This window comes from Prionailurus viverrinus, chromosome C1, assembly GCF_022837055.1.
Source record: "Prionailurus viverrinus isolate Anna chromosome C1, UM_Priviv_1.0, whole genome shotgun sequence".
Taxonomy (NCBI): Eukaryota; Metazoa; Chordata; class Mammalia; order Carnivora; family Felidae; genus Prionailurus; species Prionailurus viverrinus.
Genome location: NC_062568.1, coordinates 94,821,066 through 94,837,780, shown reverse-complemented (window position 1 = coordinate 94,837,780; position 16,715 = coordinate 94,821,066). Strand labels below are relative to the sequence as shown.

At 39.3% G+C, this 16,715-nt stretch overlaps 1 protein-coding gene across 2 annotated transcripts in view; it reads right to left on the bottom strand.

The window, feature by feature from the left end:
* The window catches only part of DPP10 (dipeptidyl peptidase like 10), a 653,109-nt gene extending 637,225 nt beyond the window's left edge, over positions 1 to 15,884 (bottom strand). For both annotated transcript variants that reach the window (XR_007155206.1, XM_047873649.1), the window contains exon 1: positions 15,736 to 15,884. Coding sequence is in view for 1 of the 2 variants with exons in the window: in XM_047873649.1 (XP_047729605.1) it covers positions 15,736 to 15,807 (72 nt within the window). In the remaining variant the exon portion in view is untranslated. The remainder of the gene's footprint in view (positions 1 to 15,735) is intronic.
* Between the last annotated feature and the right edge of the window lie 831 nt (positions 15,885 to 16,715).

The following is a 16,715-nucleotide window of genomic DNA, read 5'->3' as shown; positions in this document are numbered from 1 at the left end:
CCCTCAACTGAGACCCCATTTTTCTTCTAATATCCCAAGCAGAACACCAAGGATTATTAATGCCTGATCTGATCTATGACTAATGCTTGGTCCACATGCCATTCAGTAGTTTGACTTTCCCGAATCTTTAGAAATGAAATGCTTTTTTTGGGGTTTAAAGATTAGCAGCTACTAAGTATGTCCTAGCATAGTTCACCAGGTGTATTGTAAAAAATTGATTGTTCTTTAAAAATTTTCAGAGAAAAGATGCTTTTTTAAATACCTCTGTAATCTTTACAGAATCTTAAAAGAAATAAGGAAAGTAAGCCTTGTTTTTCCTATTGTTAAGAATATTCTAACCAAAAATTCCTCCTCTGAAAGTAGCTGAAGTCTTGGAAGGCTTGGTCATCTTTAAAGACCTAATAAAAACATTTCATTACTACCATTTTTCTTCCTGGTGTGTTTGTTAATAATTTTCAGTAGTACTTGGTGGAAACAAGGGGAATATTTTGACCAAATCAATTTTCTGAGTTTGAAATGGTTCTCAGCTTCTTCATTACATGAGGTGGTAGGGACATAAAAATTCATGAATTTATAATTTACTGAAGTAATTTTTCTGGGAAAATTAAAAAAAAAGGAGTCTGCAAAGGCCAAAGCCCTTCATATCTTCCTCAACTATTATTATTTTCCTTCCCTTTCACTAGGAGAATAAGTAATTGTGACTGACAGCAACATACAGCCTTTCCAGGGCAAATGAGATGCAAATGAAGTTTAGTATGTTCCTTAAACAGGTGCCTCCCATTTCCCAAATGAGGTAAATCCCACAGGATATAAGGAAATGCAAGCACAATATGTGCTCACCATTGCTTATTAAGTCTCTATATCCCTTAATGAAATTACAAGAAATCACGTTTTCACAATGTTGGGTCCTGTCCCTTATTAGACATTTTGCTCCACGGTACCATTCATTCATCTACTAACACAAAATCTTCCTTATTCATACAGAAAACACAGGATATATTTAAAGTTCTATATCAAAAATCCTAAATGTCTCATTTCCTTAACATGAATGAGGCATAGAGTATAGACCTGCCTTTAGAAATGTGATAATAAAAGACCCTTTCCTTTTATCTACCCACTGGGAAATGCTCACCAGTTATTACCAGATTTTTGGATGGCATATGCTGGCACCTATTCCTGAGTCTAATGCTTGGGGTAGGAGGGAAGCTAACCTCTCTTCAAGATGTTAAAAGAATCTCATAGAGAGACCAATGTTATATAAAGGCCTATATATGTTATATATTAACATATAGCAGTGAAGTGAATGCCAACAAATTGAATACTTTTATTACAGTTTTACAAATGAGCATCTGAGGTTCAGAGAAAATAAGAGATTCCCAAGGTAGAAAAGCTCATAAATGGAGAAAATATCCTTTTGGTCACAATCATATGTACCATAACAACCGCAAATTGCTTTCCTTTATTAAAGTTAAATCATTTGTTAGATATTTATATGATGTTAAATGATTTAAATTATATATACAAATAGCCAGCATTCAAAACCCTGTTCTGCCACTTAGACATCATGTAACCCTAATCAAATTATTTTCTATCCCTCAGTTTCCTCATCTTTACAATAAGAAAACAATACTAACTTGTGCCAAGTTCTGATGAGGATTATCACATTAACTACAAGTCTGACTATTACTATTATTATCTATGAAAGAGAATCAAATTATGATTTATTGATCAGCCACAAATCATTTATATAATTTAAATCATTTAAGAGCATGTAAATATCAAATCATGTAATTTCAACTTAATAAAGGGAAGCAGTTGATAGCTAATATGATATGATTCTCAGCTGTTCATTAGTAAAACTGGAATAAAAGTAATATCTATTACATAGAGTTTATGGTAAGGAATGAATGAGATACAGGCACCTGACCTCTGCATGGTATACAGGAATATTACACAAAATTTTAGCTGTTAGTTATAATAAAAATGCCAATGATTTTATGACTAAAATTATTTTCCTTTTATATTTCTACAGCTATACTTCGTAATTTTGCTATAGGCCACCAGACTTATCTTGTATGACAGGGGTCAGACTAGGTAAAGCCATAAATTAAAATTCAATAATCTTGCTGTTGGGAAATAAAGCCTTAGTTAGAGCACAGTCCACAGAAAAAGCATCATGTTGTAAATGGAGAATCTTGGACCTCCTTCCAGATTCCCTGGGTTAAAATTTGCCACATTATATTATTTCCAAGGGACTTCTATGCATGCTCAAGTTTGAAAAACAAAGGTCTAGAAATGATACAGTAGCTACTAGTCACATATGGCTATTTAAACTTAAATTATTGATACTACATGGATGGAACTGGAGGATATTATGCTAAACGAAATTAGTCAGAGGAAGACAAAAATCATATGACTTCACTCATATGATGACTTTAAGAGACAAAACAGATGAACATAAGGGAAGGGAAGCAAAAATAATATAAAGACAGGGAGGGGGACAAAACAGAAGAGACTCATAAATACGGAGAACAAACTGAGGGTTACTGGAGGGGTTGTGGGAGGGGAGATGGGCTAAATGGATAAGGGGCACTAAGGAATCTACTCCTGAAATCATTGTTGCACTATATGCTAACTAATTTGGATGTAAATTTAAAAATAAATAAATAAATAAACTTAATTAAAACTAAATGAAAATGAGTTCCTCAGTGACACTAGCCATAATTCAAGTGTTCAGTAACTACATGTGGCTGATGAGTACCACACTGGAAAGCACAAATATAGAACATTTTTACCACTCCAGAAGGTACTACCCAATCTAAAAGTCTCCTGTAGTTAGTAAAAGATATTTCAGGAAAATAAGTTTCAATAATGCAATAAAATTGTTTAAACCCCAAGTTATTCACAAACCTCTTTGCACTCTGTACACAAAAACTCATTTTATTTTTTTTCCCTTTTAAACCCAGACGAGAAAAACAGAGGGCCTGTTAAGTAGCTTGCTTCCTGTGCAGACCATGATTCTCTCTTGAGATTCTCAGACTCATTTCCACGTTTATTTCCTCCTGTCCCTACCCCTTCACATTCCTAAGGTCCTCATTTTCTATGGCCCCTAAATATAAATTCTCGATACTAAGCATCACAGAGAGACAAATACATTCAAGGCCATACTAAGCAATCACAGAGAGACAAATACATTCAAGTCATACGTAAACTGTTACCCCCCCTAGGTCACCTTCAAAGGAACAATTAAAGTCATGGTAGAATTCCAGATATTCACAGATGCACATTTCTTGACTGGCAATAAAGAAAGTGAGCATCAAGGGAAGGAAACTAATGCGGGTCTTAAGACTGTGTGAATGGGTATGGTATCTCCTCCTAAGTGCAGCTTTGAAAGCGGCCATTTCCTAGGGACAACCACCACCACTCAACTCGATCTGAACCTTATTTTGCTGTATCTTCAAGAATGGCTTTTCACCACCTCGTGTGCAATTATTCTACTTCATCTTTTCTACAAACAGCTCTCTGAAATTACCAAGTTGTTGTCTTCCGTCCCTCAAAAGCACCTGGACCAATTTGTTGGGATGAACCTGACAGACAGTGTTGGCTGACTGGCTGCATTCCAGGCCCTCGCTGCAGGTGAATCAGATCTGACACCTGAAGCTCCAAGGGGCTTAGAGACAGCTTTGATAAAATTGCTTAAGAAGTTGGCTGTGACATCAAGTGTAGACCCAGATGGCACCATTTTTGTGAGTTAGGGGATATTAAGAAAATTTTTGAGAATTTGGAAATAAAATTTAAGTATCACTGCATCTCTATCTTTTCAATGTCAGGCTAAGTCATTGTCCAATTGGCCCACACAAAGATTATACAATTTTAGGAAAACACACCTGTCTTAAACTTACCATTTACTTTTGACCATTTAGTTTTTACATTGCAATCTAAACCTAAACATTCATTGTAAAAGATAGGTAAGTTGCAAAACATTTCTGTCTGCTATAAAAGATAACCATAAGAGTTATGATTTAAGTGTTGTCAGATATTCACCAGTTGTGTATCTGATTTTGCAAACATTGCACACTATTCCTTTCCTGAGTGACTGTATGAATCTCTCTCCTTGAAATGCTCTTTGAACCAGCTTTACCATCTTCATGGTTCCTTTATTAATAAGGTAAATCCTTGACATATGTTCACTGTATATTTATATGAGAGCCAGGATTTTTTACTTGTGAACATGTATTTTGAGAGAAATCAGTGCTGTATTCTTCAGACCTTCACATATGATCTACAGTAGCCCTTCCTAATCTCTGCCACTTCATCTGAGAAATGAGAGACTACAGAGAACATAAGCTGCATCCTACCATTACACATGTAACCACCTGCTCCTTGATGCGTCCAGATACAATCTATATAATAGATCTAATTTTATTAAATCTGCCTGGAAACAAAATTGAATTAAAAAAAACCTTTCAAAATAGCTGGAAACTTCCCATCTTAATTCTCATCTACTTTTTCTTCATCTGATATCACTACATTCAACCAAAGATGACCTATGATCCTGATGACTGAGTGAGTCTCATAGCAACTCCCAACCTAGGAGGGAGAGGCTCTGGTTTCCCACCTACCCAATTCATCACTGGTGTGACCTTGAACAAGTCATCCTTTATCATTCTCAATTATCTTATCAGTGAATCAGGTGACTTAGTCACCATGATTGGTTCTAAGATCCTTTAATAAACATGCATCTCTTAAAAAGGCAAAACCGAAGGAAAATAAGACTGTATGGTTTTAAATTCTCAGTCAGAAGTAGAGACACACAGCACATGTAATTAATAATCACCACCTATGGATTTTATGATGGCAATTTGTTCGCTCCCATGCTCAGGTCATTTAATATGTGCCTACCTACAGCATACCCATAAGAATGGATATTTTCCATTTAAAAAAATGGCTTTAAATGAAGGTCAACAGATGGTATTATACAGCAGTTCCATGATATGATATCTGCTTAATTTTTATCCCCTGTATAACCCCTTGGTACTTGGTGACCTCTCTGAAACACCTTTCCTTGTTACAGAGTGACTCATTTTAGAGTTTATATAACAATTATGGGCTTGTTATGTTGCGTAGCTCCAAAACAGCAATTTTATATCATGATGCTTTTGTCCTAGGTTTTCCCTTAACTAAAAGTGCCTATGTGACCAATAAGCAATACGAAGCTGACATTTCTGAGCCCAAGCAGCTAATCCTAGATTGTATTTACCTATTTTCAAATATTTGCACCATCTGTGATTCTATATTAGTTTTTTTGGATTCGCTGTTACAGCTCAAAGACTACAGCTCTGAGTAGGAATGAAGCAGCACTCCAAATGTAGAATGCATTATAAGCATGAGAGAGAATTTAACCATGGGATGGGAAAAGAAAAGAACAAATTCAGGAAAAGCAAATGCATATTCAGTTCTCCAACCTCAAAATACAAACTTTGTTGATTCTCCTGTACTTATCAGTAATACAAAAAGGGATACCATGAATTTTCTTAACAAATCCCTAATCCATGTTTACTCTGGAGCCAAGACTATTCCATATAATCTCCATATCAACAAAAATAGAAGCTCAATATTAAAGGTGCTCTGAATTGTGGTCAAAGTAATGGAGAAATGAGCTTTAAAGCTGGTATTCCCATCATCTGGGAACCTCAACATCAGTGTAGCACTGATTTCACAATGCTTGCCTCTACATATTAATAACAACAACAACAACAAAAAACAAATAAATAAATAAGCACCACCACTTTTCAGCACCTCCTGGATAATAAACCCATCTCATTGCTAATCCTCAGAACACTCCTGCAATGTAAGCATCATCCCATTTCCAGGTGAAGTATTAAATTCAGAGAGAGACTGAGGAACCTGTTCAAATGAGTAAATAGAATTTAACCTGAAGTTAAATGAAAAGAAAGCCCTAGTTCTTTCCACTAAAACGAATTCTGTGTCCTTCAAAAATTCTTATTTATTTTGCATATAAAAGTCTCAGATCTAGTATTGGAACTTGGTACTCTGAAAAAACTATCAGCTTTATCTTCCAAGCAATCCAGTGAATCAAAGGCCTGTTCTATTAACTTTTCGAGGAAGTTCTATAATTCACCTACATGCTTTCCAGAGTTCCAAAGTACATCCCTACTTTCTGAAGGAGGGAGTCATCTTGTCACTAATTCATTGACTACTGAACTGCAATTTCAAATGCTGAGGGTGGAGATAAATGGAAGGTCATTCATCAAAGGGAAAAGAAGAGATTTAAGAATGCCAGTGTCTGCATGTATGATGGAAGGTGTTGGCATGTCCTTTGAACAGTGGATCTCAGTTTACTTTCAAAATGATATTATGGCACGGAAGGGACTTCTTGCCATGGCAAATTAGAGAAGATGCATATATGGTTTTCTAAAGTTTTGTGTCCAGGTACTAAAAGTCTAAGGACCATTGGCCTAGAACCAACACATCACAAAGGAGAAACCAAGGAATGTCAAGTGAGTTTTGCCTAAGGACTCAAAGATTTTAAGGGAAAAAAAATTTTTAAGTTAGTCTGATGTCAAGTGCTAAGAAGGCAGATATGTCACCAAGACAAGAACAAAGATGCTTTATCCACAGCCGAATCTGGCAGCAGGACACATAGCAAACGGCTGTAAGTAAGGAGGCCCAGAATCAAGTACTGCCTCTTGATCTAACAACTGTGTGATCTAACACACTTCACCTCTCCATAGGCTATCTCTTGATTTGAAAACAAAGGCACTAGATTCAGCAATGGGAATGCTTTCTCAAAATGGTATCATCATTTATGACTTTATGGCCACTTCAAGGAAGAATCTGGAAAGGCAAGGCCACCGCGGACATCATTGTGGTTTAGATATCAGGGAATCAACCCTGGCCAGAGACTGATCTCAAGACATGTAGAGGTGGAAGGGACTGGATTTGGATTTGGACAGAGCACGGATGCAAGTTGAGACAAAGGAATCAAAATTCTCATCCTATAACACAAGAGGCAATGACTCTGTGAACAGTCAGACATTCATATAATGCCACCGTGGCACTAATGTTTGGTAAACCCCATTTGAAAGCAGTAACAAGCAACCTCCCTAAATGTGAACAAGCGTGGGTCCCTTCCATATCAACTCCATACTCGTTTCACATCCACCTGTCACTGCCAATAGGACTGTCAAGAAGTGAAACACACATAATTCCTAGGATCAAAGGAAAGGAATAGTCCTTTTATAATCCCTTTATAGCACTCTAGTAAAGAAACAAACAGTAAAATGTATAGTCTTTTCCCTTAAAAACCCATAAACCTAGTGGAGTACATAATCTATTCATAAACTCCTAGACACTAGGAAATGTAAATTATATACCAATCTATCCAAATCACCTATTTCTACATTGGACAAATTCTTCATGAATTTTTTTTTTCTTCTTGAAAAGATATAGTTCTGACCTCTATTCAGAAGATGCCTTGACTCATAATCTTTGATTTGGTGTCTAAGAGAGAAGAATGAGTATGCATGTTTGTGAGACATTGATTTAAAGTGTTGATTAAAAAAAAAAAAGACTTTCTGGCACTTGTTTCAAAACATGTGAAATGAAAAAAATAGTAGCCATGTCCTGCATTCATTAACTTATATTAAAACTTTTCTTGGAGGTAAGATACGATTAATGGAAGCAACAGTATTAAGAGTTTTCACTTATTTGATTCGTCCTGCCAAAAGTAAACCCAAGTACCAATTACAGGGGAGGCCTACTTCTAACGCTGTACAAGCATTATTAATGCAACTTCAAGTGGTCTCTCTGGTCCATTATTTGAAAATAAATCGCAGGACAGCCTGCCATTCAAGTTCCCAATTATAAAATTCAGGTTTGTCAGATTATGTTTTCAGAGCAGAGGCTTTCGGGTGGTATAAGAAATTGAATCCTCATTTAGATTTCAAAAAAGGGGTGAGGATAAATATAATAAAAATGCCCTTTTTTCCTCACTTTTCTTCATTTGCTATCTTCTAACCAGATATACAGTTTCTTGCACTGACCTGAGAAAATCAGTAAATATGATAAATTGCAATAATATTAAAGTCAGATAATATACAGCTTGGCTAGGGAATACACAGCTTGCCTTGGCTCTCTCAGATGTAAAGTCAGTTTTGATTATGCACTCAACTAACTCTTCTTAAATTTCAACTCAACATATCACTCAGCTCCTATATGCAAAGAATTTGAGTCAGTCATTTCTGGAAACCAAACTTCCGGAAAGAGGATATTAAACCATGAACACTTCAAAGAAGATCCTGAGTCTTTCGGGAAGACAGGTTATCATCTAAAAATGGAAGAAATCAGTCAGATTGTTATACATTGATTTCTACCTATGACCTATAATAATCTAACTCTAAAATAACCCATTTATTTAGCTTGTAAGTGTAAAAATGGATATGTATATATGTGTGGTGTTTTTTATGTACACACACCCACCCATACATATATTCTGCACTTTCATCAATGTAAATGGAAAATTGCCTTTGCAAGATATGAAATAATCTTCTCAGATAGTCTAGAAACACAGTAGCAACAAGAATGAAAATACTGAGTTCTATCTTGGGCCAGATGTTATGTGTGCTCATTCATACAGAATGTCTCTAACTCTTGCAACATTCTTGACATCCTCTTCCTTTAAAGGTGAAGGAATGGTTCTAGAGGGATTAAACAGTTTGCCCTAGATTGCATAGAGAATGATAGAAGATTCTATCTGAAATCTGTTCTCTCTTCCCAATCCTACATTGTGTCGCCTCTCCCCCAAACATAATTAAATCTGAAGATCATTTGGCAATTCCCAAAATATTGTACAATATACTATTCTGGTTAATTGAATTACCATATTATCTGAAAGTTGATTTAAAAATTATTAAAGTTTCAGCAACTTTCAAATAAACTATGGCATGTCAACCTTGAATAGAAAATGAAAATCATTTCTTGTTATATGGAAGATGATACAAGGGATACTGTTAACCTCAATTACTGAACGGAACAGTCTGAAATAAAATATTTTATCAGTTTCGGATAAAAGTAAGTTTCCTGTATTAGTCTGGCAGTGAGTGTTACATTCACCATTACATCAAGTCCTGTCTGAAACCCTGAGGATTCAGGAGAGCTTAATAACAATGAATCTCTAAGAGAAGAGCTCTGTCTTCAGCACCCCATCCTCCCCACCACACATACTTCCATCTTTATCATCCTGGAAATAACAAGCATTTCTTTTAGTTAATATATAATGAGTAATCAGAATGTCTACCAGATAGGGCGGTGGTGGGTGTACAACTTAAAAGCCTTGGAGAACAGGGGCTATCTAGTTGGAAAAAGTAACGAAGAATTGCCTATTGACAAAAAGCTTATGCATCAGATCAGTACAAACTTTTTAAAACAATAGTATGCTGGGGATAATCAATACTGAGCTATTGGACTTCTTAAGGCAGGGCAGCATATACTCGGGCAGAAACACTTCTAAATTTATAAGAGGACATGTTTACAAAGACCTTTGCATTCCATTACTCATTTGCCCCCTTTTTTTGGACCTTTTAAAGGTCTTCAGTTGAGACAAACTTCCAACTTTCCTAGTTGATGCATGTATTCCTATATGCCCCTCATTGCAGCCATCCCTCCTTCATCCACGAGGGATAGATATATTCCAAGACCCCCAGAGAATGCCTGATACCCCGAACAGTGTTGAACCCTGCATATACTGTTATTTCGTGTGTATACATGTATGTACATGCATATGATGTATATATATATATATATATATATATATATATATATATATATATACATACATACGATAAAGTGCAATTTATAAATGAGGCATAGTCTGAGGTTCATAATAACTAATAAAATAGAACTTTTATAATGTAGTATAATAAAAGTTATGTGAATGTGGTCTCTCAATTATTTTATTAGACTGTACTCACCCTCTGATGATGATGATAATGATGATGATGATGCTGTGAGAAGATAAAATGTCTATGTGAGGAAATGAAGTGAGGTGAATGGTGTGGGCACTGGTACTGAGGGCGAGGCTACTACTGACCTCCTGACACCAGGTCTCCACAGAGGAGCATCTGCTTCTGGGATCTCAGCTGACAGTGGGGAACTGAAATCATGGAAAGCAAAACAACGAATGGGGGTGGGGGTGACTACTGCATAATGTTTCAGTAAAACATGAGCTTGATTAGAACACACATGAAGTCACTCAGCAAGTATGAAAATACATGGGGGTAGTTCTATATTTTGAACCCAAGTATGAAATATTAACTTAAATATTAAAGAGCATATCAAACATCCCCTTTCTCCATGCTCATAACCTTATAAGGTGTATTACACTGAAAACATATTCTGCAGCTAATTCACCTGTCAGTGAGAATTAGCCAATGTTTATTTCCAGTCTGGATCCATATAGAGTAGGACAGTAAAGAAGTGAGCTTTGATTGAATGGAAGCAGAGATTTAACAGAGTATATTTAAGTGTGCAATGTCTGCCAAATCAGCCCTCGTGTTAAAAGCAAATACTATAGATTATTAACATAATATTTATATACATGTGCAAGTTCATTTGGAATCATTCAAACATGTGTACTGAACAATGTAATGTTTTGTAAAATGTTAGCATACTAGTTACAGGTGGCTCAATGATCCTTTAAGCCTTTTTTCTGCTTTTTCTAGGCTCCTATTCCCAGACTAGGGAATGGGAGCACAGTTGGTATGAGACAGGTTTTCTTCAAAAGCCTCTACATATTATTTCATTTAATTCTTACAACAGGCACATAAAGGACCTACAGTCACCCCCATTCACAAATTAAATATAGAAAGTGAGTGATCTTGACCACGAAAACAGTGATGACTGGTGGAGCTGGGATATGAACTTGAATCTCTGGTTTCTAGTACATAACCCATAGACAATAGTAACATTACATATTCATAAATGATTCAATGAACCAAAAATTTTAAATTGCTTTATTTTTACTCAGACTGGGAGAAATTTGGTTCCAGTGTTTTGTTTCTAATGTAATACACTGCATAAGATAATGCAGCATTAATATTTAATAATGCAATTTTCTTTAACTTGTTTTTATATAGTTTAATCATTCTTAAATGTGAAATTTTCTCAGTCCCTGAAATAAATACATTAGAAGCTTACAAGCTAGGAATGTTTTGTGGTATGTCTTAAACTCAGTAGATAAAATGTCATATATACATGTAATAAGACATACATTACATCTGTAATAAGACATTAAGGGATAGTAGGAAATGCATAGTATCTCCTAAGTTATAACGACTCCGACATAACACCTTTATCCAATCTAAATTATCTTTTATAACCAAATCATGTAGAACTCTCCCATTAGATACTATATATTTTATGTTCAATGCCTAGAAGAAGAATAATAAATCATCCATTAAATTTTTTCAACATGATTTCTAAAAGCTTTTTTTGAGGTTCTGTGCTAAAAATCAATAGTTTATAGACTAAATTATAATATATTTTTATATTTGTCAGGGAAACATGGAAGAATAACTTTTGGTAAGTTTTCATTAAGCATACATTTGAAAATTTTAATCGTTTACTACACCAAAGGTAAAATAGAAAAACAGAACTTTAATTTCTGTATAGTAACATTTTGGGCAAATATTACCTAAAAGTCAAAAGTACAATAGATATTTTACAAAGGCATTTTGCACATTATATACTTAATTTCAATTTTGGCCATGAATTATTTCATCATAATAGGCTGCTGCATACTGAATTTTAAGAGATTCATTTTCCAATACTTTTTTTTATGGAGAAATACAGAACTAATGATGTCTTTGCAGCCAAATAATTGCTATAAAAATACACTTTTTAGTCATACTTCAGAAAGTAGGATTGTGGTTTTTCATTTGTTTGCTTAGTTTTTTGTTTTAGGTTTTTTTGTCAGCTTTTTTTGTTTTGTTTTGTTTGCTGTTGTTGTTTTTGGTTTGTTTGTTTGTTTGTTTTGCTTTATTTGGAGCTTAGAGGACCCTCCAACATTTTAGGAAGTATTTTTACCCATTGGATTCAGCAGAAGGGTGCCACCTGGTGGAAATGTGGTTGAATTCTAAACCAGATCTAACTATAAACCTCTATCTATTCCTTTAAGAAAGCTTGAAAGTCCCATCATTACCAAGATTTTTTTTTTTTTAAGTTCCTATGTACTTATCAGGACCTACTTGGCTCTTTTTGTATTATTTCCATCAATAGAAGAGCTATTAAGTTAATTTTAAAATTTCAAGAGCTATTATTTACATTTATAAGCAAAGATTTAAACAAATTCTTCATCCATTTTATATTCAGTTTGTACACACACAATATTTGCAGTTATTTTGCATTACGCTAATAATAATGTGTTGAACTGTAATTGTGTAGAAGTCAGAAGGTGGGACTTTACGATTAAACTACCTTGTTTTATCTTACTTATCACAGACTAGGGTTAAGTCTCATCTCCACCACTTATGAAGACAAACTTTATCAAGTTAGTTTCTTTAATCCTATGTATTCTCATCTCTAAAATGGGAATGACCACAGGACCTAACTCAAAAAAGTTGCTTTGAGGATCAAGTAGAAAAAATGTATTTAATAAGCGTTACCTTATCAGTCCAGAGGACGGTACTCGGCACATGGCAAGCATGTAGGAAGTGATTTTTTTAAAAATAGTGAGTTATAACTAATTACTCAAGATTTTAGATCCCTCAATGTAAAATGGGATACTAATCATATTAAGAATGACTGTATCTACCCATGTCAAAGCAATTATCGAGACATTTTGTAAATGTGGAGCATTATGAGAACAACAGAAATAACTGTCATAAACACGTGATCAAGGAAGCTTTAAAGGAGAGACTACTAAAATGATAAGACATTTCCAATGACTCAGAATATTAATAAAAGTACACAGTCCCTGCTATTCTTGTTGCTGCTTGTCCCTGGGCAAGGGGTGACTCTGGTCATGGCACCACATGTCAGAGGAGAGTCACAGATGAGGTAAAACACAGAGGTGGAGCTCACGACAGGACCATAACCACAACCAGATTCTGTAATTGAGTCTTCCCCTGTGCAGTAAGTGGAAGTAGGTGCTGATGGCCTCGGACAAGGCATTTTTGAGATTTCATAAAATACCATGAAAAGTGAAAGACCTTTCTGGCAATATTCAAAATCCTAAATCACTCAAAATCAATATACGGTGAGTGATTAGCTGGAACATTCCCCCTATTTAAACATTAAGTAGGACTTCATAAAGCTATACTTTTATTTAAATTTGTGAATCATTTTTTTTCAGAAACAGAGAAACCAGAACTATCATTCACGTCTATACGGGGGGTATTATAGCTAGTACCACATAAGAATCTTATGACTGTTGCAGAATCATACAACAATGACTAATCCTGTTAATAAAAACTTAGGAATCTCAGAGCAAGTAGTTTAAACGGTCACAGCAATCATCCACATTATCTGGTCATCATTTCGTATGTCAACCTTCAGACGAATAGATCTAGATCTAGATATTTTCTGGAAGTGCTTGGAAAACCCTCAGTGGGATGCTGCCATATATACTTCACTCTGCTTTCCTCCCCCTGACAAAAGCCATCTCTTTCATTCTAACTCAAACACAATATGCATATCACTGACGTTTTTAACTCATGTAAACGTTCAGAAAGGCACTTTAAAAACTCAGTTAAAACAGGAGTTCTGAAAATGGCCACTCCCTGAATATCTGAAGTGGCCATAAACAAAAATGCACGCTAACTCGATAAAGGGACTCAAGCTCCTTTCTCTCTTCAGCTGAATGTTAAGCACCAGATTAATCCTGACAAAAGGCTTTACTGTGCATATGTGGCTTGTCCACTATTTACATACACATTTTCAGTTTCTGCGAGCTCCGCTCTGTCTCTTCCTCCCCACCTCCAAGGCCACTAAGCTGTTTGCAGCACCTCAAGTAACCAGCTGGTGTCACAGGTTAGTGAGCAAAGATTTCATGTGGGGACTCTCACCTGACTAATCATTCTTATTGGAAGCATCATTCCAAGAGCAGTAGACAGGCTGAGCGGCTTGTTAATGAAATTTAAGGGCTGTCAGCTTGAAAGAGGAGGCTAAAGCCATGCTCCTCTCCCGAAATGAGTTTTATAATGTGCTAACCAGTTGCTACCTTGTGGTGTGTTGAAGGAAGCAGAGGAAGAAGATGTAAGGGAAAGGGACAGATCATACAATACAAATGTTTTAATATGTTTATACTTCTCTCAGGGTAGGGAATCAAGAGGCTGGTTTAAGGAAACAGCTGCTTTGTAAACATTCAAACATTCACCCCCCTAAATGGAAGGGGAGCTTTAAGGCACTAAGCAATCGCCACCACCTGTGTGAAATATATGCCAGGGAAATGAGGAGGGAAGGGAGAAAAGAGAGACCACAAGCCAGGACAGATGACCAAGACTAGAATATTAACAACAGCAGCCCTGGCATCTCCGCCGCCCTCATCACCACCACTCCGCGGTTTGGACAGCTTCTCTTCACTTGCTCCTCCGTGTTAGCCTATGCGAAAAGCGGAGCCGCTAACGGAGCCTAGCCGCTTACACCTCCTTCACCCCACCTCCAGCAACGAGCTAGGAGTGTCTGTGGCAGAAAGGCGTCGGGCGGCCTTCAACTGTGCACTCGGGGCAAAGGGCCCACGGCCGGTACCCGGGCGCCGGCAACCTCCAGCTCCGTAGTTAGCCGATAACCTAACTGGAAGCCCTCCCGGCTGGAGTCCCTGATGGATGGAAACGTGACAACACCTGGAGCCGGCTCACCGCAGCCTCCCTCCTCCTTGCCTGGGAGCCTCAGCACTCCCGACGTTACAACTTTAGGAAAAAGCAACACCAAACTCCCGAGTCACCCCAATCCAGGGACGGAGGCGAGATGAACATCCCCGTACGGTTATGCTACAAATCTCTGAAAACCAAAACAATAAAAGGGGGTGGCCGGTGCAGAAAGACGGAAACGGGACAGAAATAACCCTCAGCCGGCACAGAGCACCCCATCTCTGCAGACACAAGACATCTGGACCCGACAAATCACTGAGGCCAGCACCTTGCCTGCTTCCCTTAATAATTAATGCCTTTTTGCTCCCAAGCTCCGTTCCACTCAGCAGACCACAGATGCATGCCAAGCCTCCTTCCCCTGTTTTGTCCCCCTGCCCCGTCCGGGGCTCCTCAGAAGAAAAAGGAAAGGAAAAACTCTGTCGGCCTAAAGGTCGTTTGCCTACTAGGCAGCTTTGACCGGGCGCTCGGTTCAGCTCCGGGAAGACCCCCGCCAGCGGACGCCTCCAGGAGCGCAGCAATTCCTCCAGTGTGCGTTAATTGTAACCAGAAGGCCCCCATTCCTTGGCCCCGACCGCCTCTCCAACCCCCTCCGGTGGCCCACCCGCCGGGGCTCCCGGGCCACCCCCAGCCTTTACCTCTCTCCCCCCTTCCCCGCGGCTCTCCACCTTGCGCATCCTCTCGCCCGGCCCCAGAGCGCACTCAGATGCTCTAACTTCCTGCGGAGTCCATGGAGGAGCGAGGGGAGCCTGGAACTGGGGCGGGGGGAGGGTGGGGAGAGAGAGGCGTGGGAAGCGCGGACTGGAGCCACCCTTCCCGGGAGGGCCTGGCCGCAGCTGCCAACTCTCACCTGGTCCGCCGGCTGCGCCTGGCTCGCCCTGGCCCCCGGGGTGGGCTGCTGCTCCTGCTTCATGGCTGTCATCGCCGGCGGCCCGCCTTGACGCTCACTTCCTCGCGGGCACTTCAGACTCGGGGACCGTCACTTGGCAGCGGTCGCATGTCACAGGAGCCCGGCGCTCTCCGAATTGGCAGAGGGAAAGCGGCAGCGACGGGGTGGGGGGAGGGGAGTGACGGGGAGGGGAAGACGAGCGGCACCAGGCTGGCTCCCCCTTGCAAGATCCCTCCTTCGGCTACCGCAGACCCTTGAACTCCCCACTCCCCCCGCCCCCCACCACCCCAAAGGGTAGAGAGCCTCGGAGACCAAACACGACCAAGTGGCAAGTTAGTGGAGCAGCGAGAGGCACCTGACCGCGCTGGAGCGACGTCTCACCGCGCCAGAGGAGCCCGGCTCGCATTCTACTGCAGTCCGCGCCCCCCGCCCGCCCCCGGGGGCTCCCCGCGACTCGCTCAGCGCGCCAGGTGGAACGGCCGGGCTCCGCGCTCCAGCATCTCCCGAGCAACCGCAACGCGGGAGAGAGCCCTGCGCGTCGCGCGAGCTCCCCGCACGCGCGGCCAAGGCTGCCGGGCTCCGAGGGCCCCCTCACCCCCGCCCCCCCGCGGGCTCCTGCTAAAACCCGGAGAAGCGGAGCGCGCCCGTGCGAAGCCCTCGGTGGCTCTATCGCTGCCACTGGGCATGCTCCAGCGCTCCGAGAAGACAGGGGCCCGCTGGGGACTGGGGACCCGGAGCCCCATAAGGGTTGCCGACACCTGTCGGGACACAGGGGTGGTCCCAGATTATGGCCCGAGGCTCTGCACCTCCCGATTTGGGGCAATGGACATTCTTATCCTTAGCTTCCAGCCTGGATTCCCTGCCAGCTGCCTGGTTAAGTAAGGCCAGAGGAATTCTGAAAGGTGGATTACAAATAATAATAACTAATGATGATATTCTAG